General features: G+C 43.7%; 1 protein-coding gene across 1 annotated transcript; it reads left to right on the forward strand.

Annotated features, from left to right (window-relative positions):
- Window positions 1-4,730: 4,730 nt before the first annotated feature.
- LOC121583363 (neuropeptide Y receptor type 1-like) lies at window positions 4,731-20,004 on the forward strand. The gene is made up of 5 exons (XM_041899539.2): window positions 4,731-5,048; window positions 5,202-5,443; window positions 10,142-10,288; window positions 10,766-10,982; window positions 19,171-20,004. Exons 1-5 carry the CDS (start codon window positions 4,740-4,742, stop codon window positions 19,384-19,386), a joined length of 1,131 nt encoding a protein of 376 aa, XP_041755473.2. The 5' UTR covers window positions 4,731-4,739; the 3' UTR covers window positions 19,387-20,004.
- Window positions 20,005-26,861: the final 6,857 nt, after the last annotated feature.

Below are 26,861 nucleotides of genomic sequence, written 5' to 3' on the forward strand. Positions count from 1 at the left end.
AGTGGTGCTCTCAGTTCATTATCAAACTGAGCCAATGAATAGATTCTGGCAGCGGTAACTTTAAGATTTCTCTTCTCCAGCCGGGGACACCGACACATACAATTTCAGAAACATCAACAAGGATTACACAATAAAGCTTAAAGCTTATTTCCATTGTGATCCTTTTTGGGGGGGGGGGTTCAGTAAGGTTAGGCAGCACTGGTAGTGAGTGCGCATGTTTGTTGTGTGTGTGCGCATGTTTGTTGTGTGTGTGCGTGTGTAATACACGATAGATATGTCTTGAGGCTTGTACCATGTTGTCATTTAGAGGAATACACTGTGAATGAAGCTACATGTCCTGGGAGCTAAGGCTGTAAGGGATGGAAGGCTCTTCTAGGAATCTCTAACTGTACAGTAGGTAGCCTGCTGTGAGACACTCCTGTCATAACCAGGGATGTAGGAGAGCAGGGAGGAGGGAGGAGAGGGGAGGCGTGGAGTGGACAGGAGAGGGGGGAGAGGAGATAGAAGAGGGGAGGAGAGGGGAGGAGGGAGGAGAGGGGAGGGAGGAGAAGAGGGAAGGTGAGGGAGGATTGGGGAGGAGAGGGGAGGAGAGGAGAGGAGGGAGAAGAGGGGAGGAAGGAGAGGGGATGAGAGGCAAGGGGAGGGGAGGGGAGGAGAGAGGAAGGAGAAGAGGACGAGATGAGAGGGGAGAAGGGAAAGAATAGGGGTTAGTACACTCTAAAAAGAAAAGGTTCCTGGAGGATCCTTTAGGAGTTCTTCAAATTGAAACTGTGGGGGAACCCCTATAAGTTCTTCAAATAACCCCTTTTAATGGATCCTCAAATAACCTTTTGAATAACCTTTTGGGGTTAATTTTTGAACTACCCCCCCTCCCCCATTATTATTATTAATAATAATAATAATAATATGCATAACAATAACACACTATTTTAGTTGTCAGTGTTTTTATGATTTTAGTGGCAAAATAGAATAAAAAAATCTAAATATGATGTAACCTCCCAGCAGAGCCCCAAGTCCAATGGGTATATCCTCTGGCGTGTTGATGTTAATGTGTTGATGTTCGCTGTATCCATAGCCAGAATGATTTTGCAGTGCATGGTGATCGAACAGGTTTCCTGTTATATTCATCAGAGGTGTATGGAGGGTGAAGTCTGTGAATCTAAAATCTTTTAATTATACAGATGATTAACAAAACATGCACACAACAATATTCATAGAGGAGAGTAGAGGGGAGGAGGGATAACACTCCATGTCCTATACACTAGAACGCCTGTGTAGACACAAATGCTAGTGTGTGTGTGTGAGTGCGTGTGTGTGTGTGCATGTGGGTTAGTTGTTTATCCCAGAAGGGAGTTGTGAGAGATGATGGATGGAGGATATTTGCTTGATTATTGTCTTCTGTTGAATAAATTATTTAAACTGAGTGACTCAACACCCCCCCACACACACACTCAAACAGATCTGATTGAGATTACTAGTCCTGTAGCTTTTGTTTTCTACATTTTATAATAAACCAGCCACACGCTGCTCATCAACCCCTACCTGCTGCTCTAATAGAGTACCACAGTATGAGTCATAATACCCATATAACCTAGTGGTCAAACAGGGAAATGGTTCAAATTCGTTTTTACACCAATCATTTTTCCCATAGGGGATTTTAGAAACTTAAAATATATAATAAGGGCTGTGTTTCCTGTAGGCGTACCCTAGCGTGACGTTTTGATAACCATGTAAATCTCTCTAGGACAAGGTGACTTTTATCAATATATTTGCCTGTATTCCCCCCCCCAAAAAAAGAGGGAAAATAAATGCTAATTAGCTGCTAATGTGGCTATCATAAAGACCTACACATGCCATGATGATCTGGACGAGACTGCCGAATCGAGGCAAAGGTAAGAATCTCTGGATTAGCTATGTAATTTTAGCTAAATTTAGTAAAAAATACATTGGCTATATTTCTTTCAATTTGACAATTCTGTGAACTGTCTTGTGCAATTTGTTTTATTGATTCAATACCTGTTAGCAAAGGTGTCAGTTAGAGATGAAATGCAGGACCTTGCAGGGATTTGTAGTTTAGCATGATGTCTACTTTGATGCTGATTAGCATTTTCGAATCTGAGAGTAAATAGAGCCGAATATATTGATAAAAGTCACCTTGTCCATTAATCAAAACGTCACGCCAGGGTAAGCCTGCATGAAACATAGCCCTTATTTTAAGTGTGTCTAAAATCCCTTTTGGGAAAAATGAGTGGTGGAAAAACTATTGGAACCATTTCCCTGTTTGACCACTAGGTTTTATGGGTATTATGACACCTCCACTGTGGGTCTCTATGACTAAACAGTAGTTCCTATCAGACAGAAATATAATGGGGAGAGAGAGAGGGGCTAGGAAGAAAGAGAGAGGGAGAAAGAGAGAGGGCTAGGAGGGAGGTAAAGAGAGACAGGACAATTGGAATGGCTGGCAAAAGACAGGGGAGACAGTGGAAGACACGAGGGAGCGAGGGCAGAGGCGGGGGAGTGTTAACTCATTATGAAAGCGACTGGTCATTTGTGAGCAACATTCATAGCACAGTAAAATGGCCCAGTGGAGACTAGCTTGCAAAACAGAAGAGAGATATTAATGTTGTTTTTCCTGATTAGTGATAGTGATACGTGTCTGTGGTAATGAGCTGGTGTCATAAACATGATGTATTGTCTTTCAGAGTGGATTTAATAAACAGCTTAGTCAAACCAGGACGCCACTGGCCTGAGGAAGAGAGCAGAGTATGAAGCAGAAAAATTAGGAGGGAGAAACGTTCACTCTTTTTTGTGTGTGTGTGTGCTTGTGTGTGTGTGTGCAGGTGTGTGTGAGTGCACATGCTTGTGTGTGTGTGTTTGTATCCGCCCAAGTGTGCATGTGTGTGCGTGTCTTCGCACATGCTTGTGTGTGTGTTTGTGTGCGTCCAAGCATGCATGCGTGTGTTATTCACAGTCAGTCTGTGTCTGGGAGCGCGTTGGTATTTTTAGAGAGGCCAGGGCTTTCAGACATCCCTGTCTGCTGCCAGATCAGAGAATATTACAGTCTATCCCTGTTCTACTACAGCTACTCTATGTTGTCTATCCATAGCTATACTGTTGTATATTCTACTACAACTGTCTAGACTAATACAATGACACACACACACACACACACACATACAGACACATACTTCTTTGAGGGTCACATTAAGCCATTTGTCTCTAATGTTTAATCTCATCAGAGGAGCCAGTAATGTTCAGTGAGACGGGCTGTATAATCACACTATTAACTTGAGGGCAGTGTGTATGTGAGTCTATGTCTGTGTTTCGATGCGTGTGTTTGTTCCCAGTCTCTCTATAGTCGCCCTCACCTCTCCTTCTCTTGTGTGTGTTTGTTTCCTGTCCTAATTGGCAGTATGGCTGATTGCTTGAGAGTGTGTATGATTGCTTGACTACACACCTCATCTGAGCTGAACTCCCCCTCTCATGCAAATGAGACAGAAATCTACTTTCCTTATTTTCTGTTACTGTAAAGGGTTTTGTTTTAGTTTGTGTGTGAGTGTGTGTGTGTGTGTATGTATATGTGTGTGTGTGTGTGCAACCTGCTGGGAAATAATACATAAACAAAAGACATGAAATGATGTTCTGAGGAAGAAGAAATGATACGTTGGTTATAGAGGTGTGAGGAAGAGAGAGCCAGACAGACAGACAGAGGGAGACAAAGAGATAAAGATAGAACGAGAGACAAACAGAGAGAGAGAAAGAAAAGCTGTAATTGTCACTCATACTGCGTTAAACAGAACTGCTTTCCTGAGGGAAGAGAGACCGACATAATTATATCCTCCTCTCCTCTCCTCTCCTCTCCTCTCCTCTCCTCCTCTCCTCTCCTTCTCTAATATCTATCCCTGAGCTCTTCAACACTGGCTAGAGATTGTATGAGTATTTAGTGGACATTTTAATATTTAGTGGACAATGAAAGCCTTTCCTCCCTCTTCTTATCTTCTTCTCCCTCTTCTTATCTTCTTCTCCCTCTTCTTATCTTCTTCTCCCTCTTCTTAACTTCCTCTCTCTCTACTTATTAGTTCTCCCCCTCTTCTCTCTTTTTGTGTTCTCAACTTCTCCCCTTTATTCTCATAGCTTCTCTGTCTTCATCTAAACCCTGTTCCTTTTTCTTTTTTCTAATTTCCTTTTTCATGATCCTCTTGTCCTCTCCTCTCTTCTAATCTCGTATCCTCTCATCCCGTTCTTTCTATTCACATTTTCTCTCATCTCCTGTACGTATATTTTCTAAGCTATATTCTCTTTTCCTCCACCTCTTCCCTCTATTCATGATCTTTAGATCTTTTCTTACAGATTCTCTTATCTTCTTCTATTCTCTTCTCCTATACAGTAGATAGACTGAGATTATCTTCTATTGTCTTCCCTGTTTTACAGATAGAGACTTTGAGCTCATCCTGAGCCAAACCAATCACTTTGTCTCCAGCAGACTGAGGGCTCAGCCAATAACAGTGATTAGCAGACTCGGAGAGACAATCACAGCGACTCTAGCAACATGACGACCAACCAGCTGTAGCCAACTGAGGAGGGTATAGAAGGACTATAATTGCCTGTTTACCCTGTCACCCTGTACCCCTCTACACCCCCTTTAGCTCCCTCTAGCCCCCCATCAACTCCCAGGCTCTACCCCCTCAGAGGGAGTTCAGTAAGCACCCTCTAACAGCCCCCAAAACGCTTCTTCCACCATGACCAATAACAGCAGCTCCTCTGGCGTCTGGGAGAACTCTGACTGGTCAGAGTCAGCCCAGTGCCCGCCCTCGGTGAGTGGAGCCACCTTCCTCATCGTGGCCTACAGCACGGTGATCGCAGTGGGGTTGCTAGGCAACGTGGGCCTGGTGTTCATCATTGGGCGGCAGAAGGAACTGCATAATGTCACCAACATTCTAATCGCCAACCTGTCCTGCTCCGACATCTTGATGTGTGTGGTGTGTCTACCCGTCACCGTCATCTACACTCTGATGGACCGCTGGGTACTGGGGGAGGCACTCTGCAAGGTGAGAACACAAACACTTTTCTTTAAAAAATAAAAATCCTTGTTCAGAGTTTGTTTGATAACCTTGCCGTGTTTGTTTGTGTCCATAATCTGCCTTTTTTCCTCCTCCCTCTCCCTCTCTTGTCCCTTATATATCTCCTCTCTTCCCTATCAGGTCACTCCGTTTGTACAGTGTGTGTCAGTGACGGTGTCTATATTCTCCCTGGTGTTGATTGCGTTGGAGCGCCATCAGTTGATCCTGCACCCTACCGGCTGGTCCCCAGCAGCAGGCCACTCCTACCTGGCCGTAGGACTCACCTGGTTGGTCGCCTGCTTCATATCACTCCCCTTCCTGTCCTACAACATTCTGACCGACAACCCCTTCCAGAACCTCACCCTGCCCGCCAACCCCTTCAGGTGAGTCAGTGTGTGTGTGTGTGAGTAAATGTCCGCAAAAAAATGTATTTAAATTGTTGCCAGCAGCACAGTTACAGTCACCAATGCTCTAGATAACATGAAAACAGCTTAACCAGCTCTGCTAGGGCGAGTAAAATGGTCAGAGTGAGGTGTTCTCTTATTTGTGTCTGCAAGTAGCTAGCCGACTTTCGCCAGTTAGCTTGGGTGCTTGACTGTGGTTGAGGTCAGAACGATCGGATCAACCCTACTCCTCTGCCAGAGCGTCCAGTGTGCGAACAGACAATCTGACAACGCTCTGAATTTACGAACGACGCAGAGCGCACTCTGACACACTGGAGGCAATTTATGAACACACCCTGTGTCTGTGATTGTGACAGATGTAGCGCTCTGAGAGACACCATCTGTCTAACTACAGCTGTTGTATATCTACATGCATCTACATACTGTACATAAACAAACTCTCTCCTCTTTCTCTCTCTCTCTCCCTCTCTCCTTCTCTCTCTCCCTCTATCTGTGTCTCTTTCGCTCTCCTTATCTCTATCCCTCTGTCTCTCTTTATCGCTCTCAATTCAATTCAATTCAATTTGCTTTATTCGCATGACGTAACAATGTACATATTGCCAAAGCTTACTTTGGAGATTTACAACAACAATAATCAATGGTCAAAATAACCATACAGTGGGGGGAAAAAGTATTTAGTCAGCCACCAATTGTGCAAGTTCTCCCACTTAAAAAGATGAGAGAGGCCTGTAATTTTCATCATAGGTACACGTCAACTATGACAGACAAATTGAGGAACAAAAATCCAGAAAATCACATTGTAGGATTTTTTAATGAATTTATTTGCAAATTATGGTGGAAAATAAGTATTTGGTCACCTACAAACAAGCAAGATTTCTGGCTCTCACAGACCTGTAACTTCTTCTTTAAAAGGCTCCTCTGTCCTCTACTCGTTACCTGTATTAATGGCACCTGTTTGAACTTGTTATCAGTATAAAAGACACCTGTCCACAACCTCAAACAGTCACACTCCAAACTCCACTATGGCCAAGACCAAAGAGCTGTCAAAGGACACCAGAAACAACATTGCAGACCTGCACCAGGCTGGGAAGACTGAATCTGCAATAGGTAAGCAGCTTGGTTTGAAGAAATCAACTGTGGGAGCAATTATTAGGAAATGGAAGACATACAAGACCACTGATAATCTCCCTCGATCTGGGGCTCCACGCAAGATCTCACCCCGTGGGGTCAAAATGATCACAAGAACGGTGAGCAAAAATCCCAGAACCACACAGGGGGGACCTAGTGAATGACCTGCAGAGAGCTGGGACCAAAGTAACAAAGCCTACCATCAGTAACACACTACGCCGCCAGGGACTCAAATCCTGCAGTGCCAGACGTGTCCCCCTGCTTAAGCCAGTACATGTCCAGGCCCGTCTGAAGTTTGCTAGAGTGCATTTGGATGATCCAGAAGAGGATTGGGAGAATGTCATATGGTCAGATGAAACCAAAATATAACCTTTTGGTAAATTTTGGTTAAAACTCAACTCGTCGTGTTTGGAGGACAAAGAATGCTGAGTTGCATCCAAAGAACACCATACCTACTGTGAAGCATGGGGGTGGAAACGTCATGCTTTGGGGCTGTTTTTCTGCAAAGGGACCAGGACGACTGATTTGTGTAAAGGAAAGAATGAATGGGGCCATGTATCGTGAGATTTTGAGTGAAAACCTCCTTCCATCAGCAAGGGCATTGAAGATGAAACGTGGCTGGGTCTTTCAGCATGACAATGATCCCAAACACACTGCCCGGGCAACGAAGGAGTGGCTTCGTAAGAAGCATTTCAAGGTCCTGGAGTGGCCTAGCCAGTCTCCAGATCTCAACCCCATAGAAAATCTTTGGAGGGGAGTTGAAAGTATGTGTTGCCCAGCGACAGCCCCAAAACATCACTGCTCTAGAGGAGATCTGCATGGAGGAATGGGCCAAAATACCAGCAACAGTGTGTGAAAACCTTGTGAAGACTTACAGAAAACGTTTGACCTGTGTCATTGCCAACAAAGGGTATATAACAAAGTATTGAGAAACTTTTGTTATTGACCAAATACTTATTTCCCACCATAATTTGCAAATAAATTCATAAAAAATCCTACAATGTGATTTTCTGGAGAAAAAAAATCTCATTTTGTCTGTCATAGTTGACGTGTACCTATGATGAAAATTACAGGCCTCTCTCATCTTTTTAAGTGGGAGAACTTGCACAATTGGTGGCTGACTAAATACTTTTTTTCCCCACTGAACAATAACAATAAGCATAGAGGACATGTGCAGGTTGGTTGGTCTGTCAGACACTGTCCCTCATCTTATGGCAGGCAGCAATGTAGCTGCCAACCCACAGCTCTCTGCATCCTCCCCCAACAGGACGGGTAGCCTATTCTCATCAGAGAGGTCTTTGAAACCTTGAATAAGGGTTTCAAATTTGGGGAAATGACACTCTAATTGTTTGATTTTTTTTTTTAATTTTCAGGAAATGCAGCTCTGTCTCGGGTTCTGCTGTGGTGCAGTGGTTGCTCAGCCTTTCCTCTACAGGGAGCCAGGTTTACCTGTGTCTACCCTTCTCAATGGCAAGGCTGTGCTCACTGAGCCTATACTTTGTCAAGGTTTTTCTAAGGTTTTTCTCTTTCTGCTTCTCTCTCTCTCTCTCTCTGTCTCTCTCTCTCCTCACCTCTCTCTCCTTTTCTCCTCCTCTCTTTGTCTTTCTCGCTCTCTTTCTCTCTCATTCTCTCACTCTCTCCCTCTCTCTCTCAATTCAATTTCTATTCAATTTAAGGGCTTCATTGGCATGGGAAACGTATGTTAACATTGCCAAAGCAAGTGAAATAGATAGTAAACAAAAGTGAAATAAACAATAAATATTAACAGTAAACATTACACTCACAAAAGTTCTAAAAGAATAAAGACGTTTCAAATGTCATATTATGTATGTATAGAGTGTTGTAACAATGTGCAAATAGTTAAAGTACAAATGGGAAAATAAATAAACATAAATATGGGTTGTATTTACAATGCTGTTTGTTCTTCACTGGTTGCCCTTTTCTTGTGGCAACAGGTCACAAATCTTGCTGCTGTGATGACACACTGTGGTATTTCACCCAGTAGATAAGGGAGTTTATCAAAATTGGGTTTGTTTTCTAATTCTTTGTGGATCTGTGTAATCTGAGGGAAATATGTGTCTCTAATATGGTCATACATTTGGCAGGAGGCCAGGAAGTGCAGCTCAGTTTCCACCTCATTTTGTGGGCAGTGTGCACAAAGCCTGTCTTCTCTTGAGAGCCTACGGAGGCCTTTCTCAATAGCAAGGCTATGCTCACTGAGTCTGTACATAGTCAAAGCTTTCGTTAAGTTTGGATCAGTCACAGTGGTCAGGTATTCTGCCACTGTGTACTCTCTGTTTAGGGCCAAATAGCATTCTAGTTTGCTCAGTTTTTTTAAATAAATCTTTCCAATGTGTCAAGTAATTCTCTTTTTGTTTTCTCATGATTTGGTTGGGTCTAATTGTTGTTGTTGTTGTCCTGGGGCTCTGTGGGGTCTGTTTGTGTTTGTGAACAGAGCCCCAGGACCAGCTTACTTAGGGGACTCTTCTCCAAGTTCATCTCTCTGTAGGTGATGGCTTTGTTATGGAAGGTTTGGGAATTGCTTCTTTTTAAGTGGTTATAGAATTTAACGGCTATTTTCTGGATTTTGATAATTAGCGGGTATCGGCCAAATCCTGCTCTGCAATTCAATTCAAGGGATTTATTGGCATGGGAAACATATGTTTACATTGCCAAAGCAAGTGAAATAGATAATAAACAAAAGTGAAATAAACAATAAAAAAATGAACAGTAAACATTACACTCACAAAAGTTTCAAAATAACAAATACATTTCAAAAGTCATATTATGTGCAAATAGTTAAAGTATAAAAGGGAAAATAAAAAACATAAATATGGGTTGTATTTACAATGGTGTTTGTTCTTCACTGGTTGCCCTTTTCTTGTGGCAACAGGTCACAGATCTTGCTGCTGTGATGACACACTGTGGTATTTCAACCAATAGATACAGGAGTTTATTAAAATTGGGTTTGTTTCGAATTCTTTGTGGGTCTGTGTAATCTGAGGGTAATATGTGTCTCTAATATGGTCATAGATTTGTCAGGAGGTTAGAAAGTGCAGCTCAGTTTCCACCTCATTTTGTGGACAGTGTGCACATAGCCTGTCTTCTCTTGAGAGCCAGGTCTGCCTACGGCGGGCTTTCTCAATAGCAAGGCTATGCTCTGTACATAGTCAAAGCTTTCCTTAAGTTTGGTCTCTCTCTCTCTCTCTCTCTCTCTCTCTCTCTCTCTCTCTCTCTCTCTCTCTCTCTCTCTCTCTCTCTCTCTCTCTCTCTCTCTCTCTCTCTCTCTCTCTCTCTCTCTCTCTCTCTCTCTCTCTCTCTCTCTCTCTCTCTCTCTCTCTCTCTCTCTCTCTCTCTCTCTCTCTCTCTCTCTCTCTCTCTCTCTCTCTCTCTCTCTCTCTCTCTCTCTCTCTCTCTCTCTCTCTCTCTCTCTCTCTCTCTCTCTCTCTCTCTCTCTCTCTCTCTCTCTCTCTCTCTCTCTCTCTCTCTCTCTCTCTCTCTCTCTCTCTCTCTCTCTCTCTCTCTCTCTCTCTCTCTCTCTCTCCTCAGAGACCATGTGATCTGTTTGGAGAAATGGCCGACTGAAAGACACCGTCTGGCCTACACCACCTCCCTGTTGCTGTTCCAGTACTGCCTCCCTCTGCTACTGGTGCTGCTCTGCTACCTCCGCATATTCCTACGCCTACGTCGACGCAGGTGACACACACACATGCACACTCACGCCGGCACACAAGCACACACACACATGCACTAATGCATGCTCGCAAGCACAGACAGACACACACAAGACAATTATAGTATGCCTACTCAGATGCAGGTAATACATCAGGACAGGAGTCAAATGAATGGTAGTCAATGAGTGACCAGTGATGAATAGGTGAATAAAACAAATGAATGTGTGGAGTAATAGTCCAAGGATCATCAAAGAGGATAGCCAATGAAAAGTTAATGAGTAAATGGAAATGTTAATGAAATTAATAAGTACCTGGTAAAGTGTGGTATAAATCCCATCCATTTAGTCCGTTCCGGTGGCCCCCCATTGATCAAACAAAATTACAACAACAGATACATAAAGAACAAATAAACAAAAGTAAACAAAAACAAAAGTAACTGGAAATGTGTGGTATACTGCAAGTGCCATCTAAAGTCCTTTCCTGTGTTTTTCCCATCCAGGGACGTGGTGGAGCGGAGCCGGAAGGCCCGAGGAGCCCAGAGGATCAATGCTATGCTGGCGGCCATCGTTGCTGCCTTCGCCCTCTGCTGGCTACCGCTTAACGTGTTCAACACGATATTTGACTGGGACCACCAGGCGCTGCCCGCCTGCCAGCATGATGCTGTGTTCTCCGCCTGCCACCTCACCGCCATGGCCTCCACCTGTGTCAACCCTGTGGTGAGTGGAGTTGGGTTTAGTTTAGGTTATTAGTATATGGCTCTGAATATACAGCAACACCTCCCCTGTAGACATTCCTGTCTTTTCTATAGATGTATCTTTCTATTCCTACTGCTGTATCATCAAAGGTGCTGTCTATGTGAGTCTCAGAAATTGCTAATATATTAATATTATCTGAGATTAGCAAATTACTAATCTCATGAATTTTGTTTCTGAGGCTACATATATTTAAATGAGCTCATTTTAACCCTTTCCTGGGTAGTTTTTCTAAAACTGAACTCAATGATAATAGGTTGTATTTCTAATAATGATATTTCTGATAATAACAGATTATGTTCAGCAGATGCCTTATCTGGTTTAGCTCTGCTGCAGCAGGGTGCTCTAGTCTTCGTGCCACTTCAGCAAAGCTGTCTTGCTGGACTGTTGGCCTCAATGGTGCAGGGGGGTGCTGTCCTGTCAGCATGGGAGGTAATGGGGTGGGGTGGTGCTGTTCTGTCAGCATGAGGGATTGTGGGGTGGGGTATTGAGTGGTGGCCAATGGAGTGGGGGGTTGCTGGCCTCTTTGGGCGAAGTTCTGGTCTCTCTGGGTGGAGAGCTGGGCTCTCTGGGGGAAGTGTTGCCCTCTGGGTGGAGAGCTGGGCTCTCTGGGTGAGGGGATGGTCTCTCTGGGTGAGGTGATGGTCATTCTGGGGGGAGTGCTGGGCTCTCTGGGTGAGGTGATGGTCTCTCTGGGTAAGGTGATGGTCTCTCTGGGCGGAGTGCTGGGCTCTCTGGGCAGAGTGCTGGAGTCTCTGGGCGGGGTGCGCACCTGCCGCTGCCGTAGGAGCGCAGACACTTCCCCAAGCTCTGGACAGTGCTGGTCATAAAAAAGCTAGCTAGCTGATGGATGCAAACAATGTTCTTCCCCAAAAACATAGCAAAACGACATAACTGTTTCATTAGCTATAGTTAGCTAGCTAACTTTCTAGCTAGGTGTCATCATCTAAAATACCCCTAATTTATAAGACCGTTCTTTTTTGATTAATGGTGGTCGGATCCACCTATGTGAAGCTAGCCACAATAAGGATTATCCACAATAGTGGAATTTGCGGTTTACCTTCAAAATAAGTGTCTCAATGAAAGTGATACAAATGAATACAAATCGTGGAATCATGCCATAATGGAATAGATCGTGCTAAATGAGGTTGGAATGTTCTGGTATAAATTCAACAAAATACAATAATTTGTAAATTTGACAAAAATCTGTTGGAATCACACTGGATGTATTAGACTTTAGAATTGCATTGGGGGCATACTTATTTCACTGTACAGCCTTACCTATGGATTGTGGATCAATGACATGGGGTATCAGTCTACTCAGTGACACCCAGAGAACATTAACGTCGTAGCTCTTATTGCAGGACTCTGAAACCACTGTGAATTGAGCCACATTTATTGTACCAGTCAACCTACTATGTGTATTGAACACTATTCAAATCAAATCAAATTAAATCAAATTGTATTTGCCACATGCGCCGAATACAACAGGTGTAGACATTACAGTGAAATGCTTACTTACAAGCCCTTAACCAACAATGCAGTTGTTTAAAGAAAAATGTAAAAGAAAAAAAGAAAAAAAAGAAAAAAACTAAAGAGCAGCAGTAAAATAAAGTAACAGTAGGGAGGCTATATACAGGGGGGTACCGGTACAGAGTCAATGTGCAGGGGCACCGGCTAGTAGAGGTAATTGAGGTCATATGTACATGTGGGTAGAGTTAAAGTGACTGTGCATAAATAATAAACAGAGTAGCAGCAGCGTAAAAGAGGGAGATGGGGGTGGGGGTGGGGTGGGGGTTAGCGCAAATAGTCTGGGTAGCCATGATTAGCTGTTCAGGAGTCTTATGGCTTGGGGGTAAAGCTGTTGAGAAGCCTTTTGGACCTAGCAGAGAGAACAGTCTATGACTAGGGTGGCTTGAGTCTTTGACAATTTTTAGGGCCTTCCTCTGACACCGCCTGGTATAGAGGTCCTGGATGGCAGGAAGCTTAGCCCCAGTGATGTACTGGGCCGTACGCACTACCCTCTGTAGTGCCTTGCGGTCAGAGGCCGAGCAGTTGCCATACCAGGCGGTGATGCAACCAGTCAGGATGCTCTCGATGGTGCAGCTGTATAACGTTTTGAGGATCTGAGGACCCATGCCAAATCTTTTCAGTCTCCTGAGGGGGAATAGGTTGCCCTCTTCACGACTGTCTTGGTGTGTTTGGACCATGATAGTTCGTTGGTGATGTGGACACCAAGGAACTTGAAGCTCTCAACCTGTTCCACTACAGCCCCGTCGATGAGAATGGGGGCGTGCTCAGTCCTCTTTTTTTTCCTGTAGTCCACAATCATCTCCTTTGTCTTGATCACGTTGAGGGAGAGGTTGTTATCCTGGCACCACACGGCCAGGTCTCTGACCTCCTCCCTATAGGCTGTCTCCTCGTTGTCGTGATCAGGCCTACCACTGTTGTGTCGTCGGCAAACTTAATGATGGTGTTGGAGTCGTGCCTGACCATGCAGTCATGAGTGAACAGGGAGTACAGGAGGGGACTGAGCACGCACCCCTGTGGGGCCCCCGTATTGAGGATCCGTGTGACAGACGTGTTGTTACCTACCCTTACCACCTGGGGGCGGCCCGTCAGGAAGTCCAGGATCCAGTTGCAGGGGGAGGTGTTTAGTCCCAGGATCCTTAGCTTAGTGATGAGCTTTGAGGGCACTATGGTGTTGAACGCTGAGCTGTAGTCAATGAAATGCATTCTCACGTAGGTGTTCCTCTTGTCCAGGTGGGAAAGGGCAGTGTGGAGTGCAATAGAGATTGCATCATCTGTGGATCTGTTGGGGCGGTATGCAAATTGGAGTGGGGCTAGGATTTCTGGGATAATGGTGTTGATGTGAACCATGACCAGCCTTTCAAAGCACTTCATGGCTACAGACGTGAGTGCTACGGGTCGGTAGTCATTTAGGCAGGTTATCTTAGTGTCCTTGGGCACAGGGACTATGGTGGTCTGCTTGATACATGTTGGTATTACAGACTCAGTCAGGGACATGTTGAAAATGTCAGTGAAGACACTTGCCAGTTGGTCAGCACATGCTCGGAGTACACTTCCTGGTAATCCGTCTGGCCCTGCGGCCTTGTGAATGTTGACCTGCTTAAAAGTCTTACTCACATCGGCTACGGAGAGCGTGATCACATAGTCATCCGGAACAGCTGATGCTCTCATGCATGCTTCAGTGTTGCTTGCCTCGAAGCGAGCATAGAAGTGATTTAGCTTGTCTGGTAGGCTTGTGTCACTGGGCAGTTCGCGGCTGTGCTTAGTCTGTAATAGTTTTCAAGCCCTGCCACATCCGACCAGCGTCAGAGCTGGTGTAGTACAATTCAATCTTAGTCCTGTATTGACTCTTTGCCTGTTAGATGGTTCGTCGGAGGGCATAGCGGGATTTTTTATAAGCTTCCGGGTTAGAGTCCCGCTCCTTGAAAGCGGCAGCTCTACCCTTTAGCTCAGTGCGGATGTTGCCTGTAATCCATGGCTTCTGGTTGGGGTATGTACGTACGGTCACTGTGGGGACGACGTCATCGATGCACTTATTGATGAAGCCAGTGATTGATGTGGTGTACTCCTCAATGCTATCTGAAGAATTCCGGAACATATTCCAGTCTGTGGTAGCAAAACAGTCCTGTAGCTTAGCATCTGCGTCACCTGACCAGATCAAAACAAAACAACATGGATGTTTTGGAGCCTGATAACTCTGAGGAGGACTTTGGGAAAAAAGCACTTGGGTACTGAGTAGAGTGATACCCCATTTCATTGATCCACAATCCTTAGGTAAGGCTGTACAGTGCAATATGAATGTCAATACACACAATAGGCTGACTGGGGAGGTGATTTCCCACAGTCAAAGTCAGGCAATAAGAGCTACGACACTAACTCTTCACAGTTGTGTTCTGTGGGTGTCACCGAGTAGACTGATACCCCGTTTCATTGCTCCACATTCCAATATTCCAACCTTTAACATTATCTAGTCTATATATGGCATGATTCCACTAATTGTAACCTTCTGCATAATTTTCAGAGGGACTTTTATTTTGAAGGTGAAACGCAAATTCCACTATTGTGGCTAATCCTTATTGTGGCTAGCTTCACAACGTATAACCCGGTCCGGTCAAGCCATACTAGCCAGATGAAGCTAGCTGTCTGCTTATAACGTTAGTTTTGGGCAACAGGGTTAAGTAGCTGGCTAGCTAGTTATTTCAATAGGAGAACAACAAGTGGCTACCTAGCTAATACTTACACACATGGATTCCTAAATCATTGCTAAGAATAATGAAAATGACTGCAGTTTCTACTGGTCATTGTTTTCAGGCTGGTTGCATTGGTGCTAGCTAGGTACCAAGCTTAAGCTAGCTAGATACCCCAGAAGTTGCTAATAACATCAGTATCAAAGATATTTGCAAACATTTTTGATCCTGCACCTTTGATCCTGATCTAATTTCAAATGCTCCTATTTGGTCGGAACAAATAATGCCTTATTACCAATGCAGTATTGTACAGCTTTGAAAGTGATCATAATGGTGGCGCTTGGCTTGCACTTGTAAATTCAGCACACACAACATTCTATAATAGAATTGTATTTGACGTGTCAAATTAAAAGCTTATTTGACATGTCAAATAGTGTTATTTGACGTCTATCTTTTTTGACACGCAAAGACCCAAACGGCGTTCCAAAGATGAGTGCTGGAGTCTGGGTGGAGTGCTGGACTCTCTGGGCGGAGTGCTGGCTTCTCTGGGTGGACTTCTGGGCTCTGGGTTATGTGATGGTCACTCTGGGCGGAGTGTTGGCCTATCTGGGTGTGGTGTTCTTATTTGCTGGCTTCTCATAGGCTGGATGCTCCTAGTCTTTCTTCACATTTTGGCCGTGTACTTTAGCACCCTTGCAAAGACTTTTACACCCCACCAGTTTAGGTGGACATGGTCTTGCATGAGGTGAGGGTGGATGTCTTTGTGGTGTGCCAAAAATACGTTAGGCCTCAGAGCTCTGCGTTGTTTTCTAAAATGAAATTGAATGGCATATCGTAGCGCGGGAGAAGAGATGAAATTATAATTTTTGCAGATTGGTATCTCTCTGTGGCCATAATGGCTATTTCTGCCATAGCTGGGGTCACACGTCCTCTCATGTTCTTTAGGTCGTTCGTTCCAGTGTGTATTATTATTGTCTTCGCTCCTATTAAAGTGTCCTCTGAAATTATTGAGGGCACTCTAGGTTGTGGGGCACAATATTTTTCTCACCTCCATGTCAGGTAGTAGTTCTCTACCTGTAGATGTTTGCCGTTGGAGTCACAGAGAATGACTCCAATCCCAGGTTGTTCTTGGAGCGTTGGTGGGAATGTTGGATGAGCTAGCAGAGGTGGTAAGGAGGTTGTTATTTGTTGGAGAGGGATCTGAGGGAGGAGGGTTGGTGTTGGTTGGAGAGGGATCTTCCGGAGGAGACAGGTTGGTGTTGGGTGGAGCGGGATCTCCTGGAGAACTGGTGGGGGTGAGTGGGTGGAGCACGGTGGAAGGTGGGCTGGGGTTAGTGACCCTGGGTAGCTGCTCCTTCAGTGCCTGTATGGTGTCATCTGGGTCTTCAGCTCCTTTTTTACTTCTAAAAGCTCTCTTCTCATCTCCTCCTTGATCTCCTCTACTTTTCTCATTGTCACTGTCTTCATTTCAGAGCGTTCTTCTGTCATTTCCTTTCTTTCTCTCAAATGTCAGGTTTTCTATCAACCGTCTGTGTTCATTCTTCACCTGGCAGAGTTGGTCACGCAGCTGCTCCATCTCTACGTCAGTACTGGTGGAGAGCTGGTCCAGGACTTGATCTTTTAACTCTACGAGTTCTGACTCTAGCTGGGAGAGGCTACCTCTCATCTGTACCACAATGAAATTGGGTTTAGGTGATGTTTTGGGCATTCCTTTGACCATGTCCTCTCTGTCTTTGTTCACTGTCTTTGTTCATTGGGTTAATTGGAACTTGCTTGTGATGTTGTAATGTTGATCAGGTACTGGTCATTTTTTCAGTCTGTTTCCACCACAGATTTGAGTGTAAAAAAGCTGGCTACAAAGGTGTGGAGTGCAGCTTCATTCACTCCCTTGAACCATTACTGTCCCATTCAGGTATATGTTTACTGTGAGGTACCTGATCTCACTTTCTTTCTCCTGGTCCTCCAAAATCTGAATCTGCCTTTTCCAATGCCCCTTTTTGTTATGTATTTTTTGTGTCTACATAGGGCAGAGTGCCATGTCATTGGGCAACTGGTAAAACACAGGAGGTTAGTTAATGTGTTTTGCAAATGCACATGGTGATCAAATAATGTATCTGGGCTGACCCTTTGTTGCTTCAGTTTGTGGCACCTTTTGGAATGTTCTGATGTCACAGATGGTGGATAGACAAATGGGCATGGTGAGACTTCTACTGTTGCTGAAGGTTCCGTTGCTACTGCTCTTGCTATAGACCCAGTCGGTATTAGATAGAACTTGGCGTGGTCCTCTGTAGCTCAATTGGTAGAGCATGGCGCTTGTAACGCCAGGGTAGTGAGTTCGATCCCCGGGACCACCCCATACGTAAAAATGTATGCGCACATGACTGTAAGTCGCTTTGGATAAAAGCGTCTGCTAAATGGCATATTTTTATAACTTCGCAAACCTGCGCGCCTGTGGGCAAAACAACCTGTAGTTACCCAATTGGCTCACAGCAAAAACTTGACATTTTTCAAACACAATTTTCTTGTTGTCTGCTTGTTTTAGTCAATTAGAAAACTACATTTAAGAAAAGTACAACATGTCTAAAGATTACTTTTCAACATTGCCTGCTCCCTAGCGTTCTCACTACTTACAAAAACATCATATTGTAGTGCTTCCCTCATGCCCCTTTTCATGACTGTGCTAGCAGCCATGTGAGTGAGTGAGTGCTAGCTAGCTACCAACCGGAACATTAAGCTAGCCAAGACCAACAACACAAACAAACAAACTATACAGCTACAAGTAGTGAGTGGAGTTACAAACGGACTGTACTAAACAAGTTAAATGTCTTACCTGTGATTAAATCTTTTCCACACACATAGCTACGTGTAGCCTAGTTGGACACCGCGTCCCAACATTTCCCACTCTGCCACGCCGAATAGGCTGAATCCATAGGGCTCTTCTCACAGGCTCTATTTCCCTATGTGGAAGCATTTAGAACCATAGGTCGGGATTTTTGACCTGGCTACATGCACATTGAACAACACAGCAGCTTTTCAGCATGTTTTGTTATTTCTGTATAACAAAAAATCGACGACGAAGTTGCCTCTTTTACAATGGGGGTCAATAGGAAAGAATGTTGGTTTGTGGGCGTGGTCGAGGGGAATTCATTATTACCTGAATACCGACTGGGACTATTGCTGATAGTTCCATTGTTATTGTTTTGGTTTTTGTTGGAATTGTTCTTGTTTGAAATGTCTGTTTTAAAATCAACATGCCAGGTGCAGATTTCCTGGTAACTAAGATGGTCTACTGAGTAACCAATTTATTTACAGGTTGTTTGCAGTTGTTTACATTCAAAACAATTATTACAATGAATAAAAATAATGATATACATTTCTGCTTTAGAGTGAAGAGTCCATGTATCACCTCTCTTTCTCTGCTGTTTTCTCAACTCTTTTGTGCAAGGGGCGCTTGTTCCTTTGTATCTCAATCCTAGGGTCCTGGCCTGTGGTTGGTTCTCTTTTTCCACATTTGGTCCAGTTTGGATTGTAGTACCCCGGTTAAAAGCAGGCCACAATATTATGTGTCCTTGTTCTTGCTCTTGAAAAGCATGTCTCCCCTCTATCTGAACAGTCCATAAGGTTGAGAGCAGTAGAGAGAGTGGGAGTTCAGTGATGCGGTAGTGCTAGCTACCTTCCTGTCTTTCCCAGAAGGTTTACAGAGAGGGACTTGGAGAATTCCTCAAGAAAAGCCTGAAAGGCTTGAGTGGGGTAGAGTGGGGTGGAGTGGAATTGAATGAAATTAAATTGAATTTAACTTAACTGAATTGAATTGAATTTAAATGGATTTAACTGAACTGAACTCAACTGTATTGATTAAAATGTTGTAAATATCATTACAAACATATTAAAGTGCTGGTGCTCTGCATTAAAACTTTGTCTACACACACACACAGGTGTACGGTTTCCTGAACAGTAACTTCCAGAAGGAGTTGAAGACCCAGCTGCAGCGCTGCCACTGTGGCTTGGGGGCGCCAGAGAGCTACGAGAATTTCCCGCTCTCCACCGTCGGCAGCGAGGGGAACACCAAGATGTCGATGCTGAACCGGGCAGGGTCGATGAGCACCGCGCCGCCGCCACGGTCCGAGCCCAGTGTTATCATTTGCAGCTAACGGCTAGCCGACAGAGTTAGTGGCTAATGCTAATGGTTAAGAGCTAATGGACATAATGTAGCATGTACAGCTGTCAGACAGGGTGTAAACAACAAGGGTAAAGTTCATATCAAGCAAGCAACTAACCGACAGAATGCCCCAATGGACAGAAATAACAGAGAGCAGCTAATGCTAATGGAGAGAGAGAGAGAAATTGGAACTAAGCACCTGGACTGACAGTCAAAGACAGAGCTGGTTGGCCTCAGTCTCCATGGGGATCGGTCGATTTCTGAATTCCTACAAAGCATTGCAGGTCCTGCAGAGTATACAGAATGCACTTCACTAAAAGCAAACAAACAGATCCATACAGCTAATCGACAGAGCAGCTCATGGACAGATTGCACACATGCAGTTCCACTAGGTAGCAAACAGCTGGAGAGACTGCGACAGAGAGACTGACAGACCCAGGGACGCGTGGGCTCTGTTTCCATGGTGATGATATATTTCTGAGCTAATTCAGTTTGTCCCCAGAAAAACTGTCATCACCAGAGTTTGACATCATCCTGGGGTGTTAAGCTGTTGTCAAGCCAGTCAGGCAGATGGACAGACTGTCAGTCAGTCAGACAGTCAATTCTGAACTCAGGGCTGCCTTGAGCTCTAATCAAAATCAAATCAAATTTGATTGACCGCATACACATATTTTGCAGATGTTATCACAGGTAATGCGACATGCTTATGTTTCTTGCTTCAACAGTGCAGTAATACCTAACAATGCAAAACAATACATACAAATCCCAAAAAATATATAAAGAGAGAAATTTAGAAATATCAGAGCAATGTCAAAGTCCGGAATATATATATACACTACCGTTCAAAAGTTTGGGGTCACTTAGAAATGTCCTTGTTTTCGGAAAAAAAACAATTTTTTTGTCCATTAAAATAACATCAAATTGATCAGAAATACAGTGTAGACATTGTTAATGTTGTAAATGGCTATTGTAGCTGGAAACGGCTGATTTTTAATGGAATATCTACATAGACGTAAAGAGGCCCATTATCAGCAACCATCAGTCCTGTGTTCCAATGGCACGTTGTGTTTGCTAATCCAAGTTTATCATTTTAAAAGGCTAATTGATCATTAGAAAACCCTTTTGCAATTATGTTAGCACAGCTGAAAACTGGCCTTCTTGAGACAAGTTGAGTATCTGGAGCATCAGCAATTGTGAGTTCGATTACAGAATCAAAATGTCCAGAAACAAATAACTTTCCTTTGAAACTCATCAGTCTATTCTTGTTCTGATAAATGAAGGCTATTCCATGCGAGAAATTGCCAAGAAACTGAAGATCTCGTACAACGCTGTGTACTACTCCCTTCACAGAACAGCACAAACTGGCTCAAACCAGAATAGAAAGAGGAGTAGGAGGCCCTGGTGCACAATTGAGCAAGAGGACAAATACATTAGAGTGTCTAGTTTGAGAAACAGGCGCCTCACAGGTCCTCAACTGGCAGCTTCATTAAATAGTACCTGCAAAACACCAGTCTCAACGTCAACAGTGAAGAGGTGACTCCGGGATGCTGACCTAGGCAGAGTTGCAAAGAAAAAGTCCAGTGTCTGTGTTCTTTTGCGCATCTTAATCTTTTCTTTTTATTGGCCAGTCTGAGATATGGCTTTTTCTTTGCAACTCTGCCCACAATGATAGTCCCACTAAACCTAAACCAGATGGGATGGCGTATCGCTGCAGAATGCTCTGGTAGCCATGCTGGTTAAGTGTGCCTTGAATTCTAAATAAATCACAGAGAGTGTCACCAGCAAAGCACCCCCACATCATAACACCTCCTCCTCCATTCTTTACGGTGGGAACTACACATGCGGAGATCATCCGTTCACCCACACTGCGTCTCACAAAGACACGGCAGTTGGAACCAAAAATCTCAAATTTGGACTCCAGACCAAAGGACACATTTCCACCGGTCTAATGTCCATTGCTCGTGTTTCTTGGCCCAATCAGGTCTCTTCTTCTTATTGGTGTCCTTTAGTAGTGAGTGGTGTCTTTGCAGCAATTCGACCATGAAGGCCTGATTCACACAGTCCCCTCTTAACAGTTGATGTTGAGATGTGTCTGTGACTAGAACTATGTGAAGCATTTATTTGGGCTGCAATTTCTGAGGCTGGTAACTCTTATGAACTTATCCTCTGCAGCAGAGGTAACTCTAGGTATTCCATTCCTGTGGTGGTCCTCATGAGAGCCAGTTTCATCATTGCGCTTGATGGTTTTTGCAACTGCACTTAAAGAAACTTTCAAAGTTCTTGAAATGTTCCGTGTTGACTGACCTTCATGTCTTAAACTAACGATGGACTGTCATTTCTCTTTGCTTATTTGAGCTGTTCTTGCCATAATATGGACTTGGTCTTTGACTAAATAGGGCTATCTTCTGTACACCCCCCGTACCTTGTCACAACACAACTGATTGGCTCAAACGCATTAAGAAGGAAAGAAATTCCACAAATTAACTTTTAACAAGGCACACCTGTTAATTGAAATGCATTCAGGGTGACCACCTCATGAAGCTGGTTGAGAGAATGCCAAGAGTGTGCAAAGCTGTCATCAAGGCAAAGGGTGGCTACGAGTCAAAAGTTTGGACACACCTACTCATTCAAGGGTTTTTCTTTATTTTGACTATTTCTTACGTTGTAGAATAATAGTGAAGACATCAAAACTATGAAATAACACATATGGAATCATGTAGTTGTCACGATCGTCGAAGAGAGTAGACCAAGGCGCAGCGTGAGATTTGTACATCTTATTTAATTAAGTGCACATACAATAAACAAAACAACAAACGATACGTGAAGTCCACGGTACAAACACAAAACCAACTGGAACAAGATCCCACAACTATTGTGGGAAAACAGCCTGTATAAATATGGCTCCCAATCAGAGACAACCAGCAACAGCTGACACTCGTTGCCTCTGATTGGGAACCACTCTGGCCAACACAGAAATACAAAACTAGAATCCCGACATAGAGCAACAACACATATAATCTACACACCCTGGCTCAACATATAGAGTCCCCAGAGCCAGGGTGTGACAGTAGTAGCCAAAAAAGTGTTAAACAAATCAAAATATATTTTATATTTGAGGTTCTTCAAATATCCACCCTTTGCCTTGATGACAGCTTTATCTTGGCCAGGTCGCAGTTGTAAATGAGAACTTGTTCTCAACTGGCTTACCTGGTTAAATAAAGGTTAAATAAATACAATTAAAAATATATACAGTTGAAGTCGGAAGTTTACATACACCTTAGCCAAATACATTTAAACTCAGTTTTTCACAATTTCTGACATTTAATCCTAGTAAAAATTCCCTGTTTTAGGTCAGTTAGGAACATGACTTTATTTTAAGAATGTGAAATGTCAGAATAATAGTAGAGAGAATGATTTATTTAAGCTTTTATTTCTTTCATCACATTCCCAGTGGGTCAGAAGTGTGCATACACTCAATTAGTATTTGGTAGCATTGCCTTTAAATTGTTTCACTTGGGTCAAACGTTTCGGGTAGCCTTCCACAAGCTTCCCACAATAAGTTGGGTGAATTTTGGCCCATTCCTCCTTACAGAGCTGGTGTAACTGAGTCAGGTTTGTAGGCCTCCTTGCTCGCACACGCTTTTTCAGTTCTGCCCACACATTTTCTATAGGATTGAGGTCAGGGCTTTGTGATGGCCACTCCAATACCTTGACTTTGTTGTCCTTAAGCCATTTTGTCACAACTTTGGAAGTATGCTTGGGGTCATTGTCCATTTGGAAGACCCACATTTGCGACCAAGCTTTAACTTCCTGACTGATGTCTTGAGATGTTGCTTCAATATATCCACATCATTTTCCTTTCTCATGATGCCATCTATTTTGTGAAGTGCACCAGTCCCTCCTGCAGCAAAGCACCCCCACAGCATGATGCTGCCACCCCTGTGCTTCATGGTTGGGATGGTGTTCTTCTGCTTGCAAGTGTCCCCCTTTTTCCTCCAAACATAACGATGGTCATTATGGCCAATCAGTTCTATTTTTGTTTCATCAGACCAGAGGACATTTCTCCAAAAAGTACGATCTTTGTCCCCATGTGCAGTTGCAAACCGTAGTCTGGCTTTTTTATGGCAGTTTTGGAGCAATGGCTTCTTCCTTGCTGAGCGGCCTTTCAGGTTATGTCGATATAGGACTTGTTTTACTGTGGATATAGGTACTTTTATACCTGTTTCCTCCAGCATCTTCACAAGGTCCTTTGCTGTTGTTCTGGGATTGATTTGCACTTTTCACACCAAAGTGCGTTCATCTCTAGGAGACAGAATGCGTCTCCTTCCTGAGTGGTATGACGGCTGCGTGGTCCCATGGTGTTTATACCTGCGTAGTATTGTTTGTAAAGATGAACGTGGTACCTTCAGGCGTTTGGAAATTGTTCCCAAGGATGAACCAGACTTGTGGAGGTCTTTTCTGAGGTCTTGGCTGATTTCTTTTGATTTTCCCATGATGTCAAGCAAAGAGGCACTGAGTTTGAAGGTAGGCCTTGAAATACATCCACAGGTACACCTCCAATTGACTCAAATGATGTCAATTAGCCTATCAGAAGCCATGACATCATTTTCTGGAATTTTCCAAGCTGTTTAAAGGCACAGTCAGCTTAGTGTATGTAAACTTCTGACCCACTGGAATTGTGATACAGTGAATTATAAGTGAAATAATCTGTCTGTAAACAATTGTTGGAAAAATTACTTGTGTCATGCACAAAGTAGATGTCCTAACCGACGTGTGGAGTGGTTGAAAAACGAGTTTTAATGACTCCAACCTAAGTGTATGTAAACTTCCGACTTCATCTGCTCCATAGACCGTATGGACAGTATATGAACAGTATATGAATAGAAAAGGTGTGTACAGCAGAAGTTATATAGGATGAGCCTTGACTGGAATACAGTATACATATGAAGTCGGTAAGACAGTATGTAAATATTATTGACCAGTGTTCAGTGACTATGTACATAGGGCAGCAGTCTCTAAAGTGCAGGGTAGACTACCGGGTGGCTCTAAATGGTGTATCTGTAGAAGTTTGTGAAGGTCTTAAGGGCCAAGCAGAATTTCTTCAGCCTCCTGAGGTTGAAGAGGCACTGTTTCACCACGCTGTCTGTGTGAAGGGACCATTTCAGGTTGTCAGTGATATGCACGCCATGGAACTTGAAGCTGATATAATAGCTGTCTCTCTAACATCAGAATAACCCTGTTGGCACTGACAGCCCTTCCTCTCAGTCACTGTCTCTCTGTGACAACAGTAGAAACATCTATATGCTATTCACGAATGAGAGATCAGTCTCAGATACGCTGATACCTCTAACTGTCTGAGAGAGAGAGAGAGAGAGAGAGAGGAGAGAAGAGATAGAGAGAGAGAAAGTGGGGGATAGATTGATAACGAGAGAGAGAGAGAGAGAGAGAGAGAGAGAGAGAGAGAGAGAGAGAGAGAGAGAGAGAGAGAGAGAGAGAGACAGACAGACAGACAGACAGACAGACAGTGAGAGACAGACAGAGAGAGAGAGAGAGAGAGAGAGAGAGAGAGAGAGAGGGCGAGAGAGAGAGAGAGAGAGAGAAAGAGAGACAGACAGAGAGAGCGAGAGACCAAGAACGAGACAGAGAGAGAGAGAGAGGAATAAGGACACCGTGCAGTTAAGGTTGGTGCTGGGGTTCTGGGTGTCCAGCAGTGAGCCAGGGGCTAGAGGGTGACTGACAGCTGTGTCTGGCTGAGAGGCTGGAAGAGAGAGGGAGTCCCTGGTGCTGCTGACGCATTGCAGACAGATCACAGACACACAGAGCAGGCTGACTGGACTGGCTGTCTGATTTACTGGCTGTCTGGCTGGCTGAGGGACTGGCTGGTCTATTGTATTTCTGTCTGGGTGGCCGACTGGCTGGCTGGCATGTTGGCTGGCTGGCTGGGTTGTCTAATATTTACTGTATCTGTCTGGATGGCTGACTGGTAGGCTGACTGGCTGGCTGGCAGTCTGTCTGACTGGTTGGCTGTCTGGCTGGCCTACTGTATATCTTCGTCATGAATCCACATCAACTTTATGATTGTACAAAACGGTGGAAATGATGTAAACCAAATTATATATATCTCATATCCGATTTTTATATTTAAAAAGTACAAAATTATCCAGAAGTAAATATTCATTGTGGTTCCTGAGGCAGATTCTTCTTCTTCTTCTTCTTCTTCTTCTTCTTCTTCTTCTTCTTCTTCTTCTTCTTCTTCTTCTTCTTCTTCTTCTTCTTCTTCTTCTTCTTCTTCTTCTTCTTCTTCTGTGTTCTGCTTGTGTTGAAACTGCAAAGACTCTGACATCCCACTTGATTTTGTGCATCTGTAATTTCAGATATGGAGTGTTTTTGTTTTAAATTTGGCTGATTTTAATGGTCCAACCCTATCCCTCATGTATGAAATTAGCATTAGCTAATTAGCCGTGGTGTGTGTTGTGTTTTGGTGTGTGTGTGTGTGTGTATGTGTGTGTGCAGACCCTCTTAGCTGTGTGTTCAGGATATAATCACCTCAGCCCCTTCTCATTGGCTCCTGCCCCTAGGCAGTGAGGCCTGATTGGCTCTTAGCCCCTGGCAGTTTCCTGCTTAACTAGAGCCAATCATGTGTCAAAATGTATGCTGCTACATGCTGATGTGTTAGCTTGGGTATGTCCAGAAACAACCCTGGGCCCTGAGTGCTGAACTACAACAGTAGCTTAGTGCAGATATGAACTCACCACTGAAGTAGGAGTGCTACACAGAGGGTCACATCATGTTGACTATGTTACAGTCTATCTGGTCATGCTATTGATGCTCAATACTCCTAGATCACATACTCATATAGCTCCAATACTCTTTAATGTCATGGTGATTGGGCTTTGAGGATAACATATAGGAATCTGAATGTATGAAGAGAGTCTAAGTCTTCACAGAGAGTTAGAATGATGAAAAAATGATACTACTGTAAAGCAGGCAGTGGTGGAAAAAGTATGCATTTGTCATACTTGAGTAAAAGTAAAAAGTAAAAGTAAATGCTATACATCAAATTCCTTTTATTAAGCAAACCAGACATCACAGGTTTTTTTTCGTACAGACAGGGGCACACTCCAATACAGACATTTATAAATGCAGTATTTGTGTTTAGGGAGTCCGACACATCAGAGTCAGTAGGGATGACAATGGGTTATATTGGTAGGTGTGTGAGATGGACCATATTTCTGTCCTGCCTGAGCATTGGAAATGTAAGGGAGTGAACATTATTTATAATAAGGGTTACATGGAGAAAATCTGACCTCTGAACTGAAAATGGATGGCCCTCCCTTCAGCAAAATATATTTGACCTAAACCCTCCTTGAACGCTTGAAAAAAAATGACCCTCCCCTATACCCAAAATAATAATTAAACAATGTGGATAACAGAGAACATGTCTACCTTTTACCCTCACTTCATGGA

The sequence above is a fragment of the Coregonus clupeaformis genome, chromosome 15 (genome assembly GCF_020615455.1).
Source record: "Coregonus clupeaformis isolate EN_2021a chromosome 15, ASM2061545v1, whole genome shotgun sequence".
NCBI lineage: Eukaryota > Metazoa > Chordata > Actinopteri > Salmoniformes > Salmonidae > Coregonus > Coregonus clupeaformis.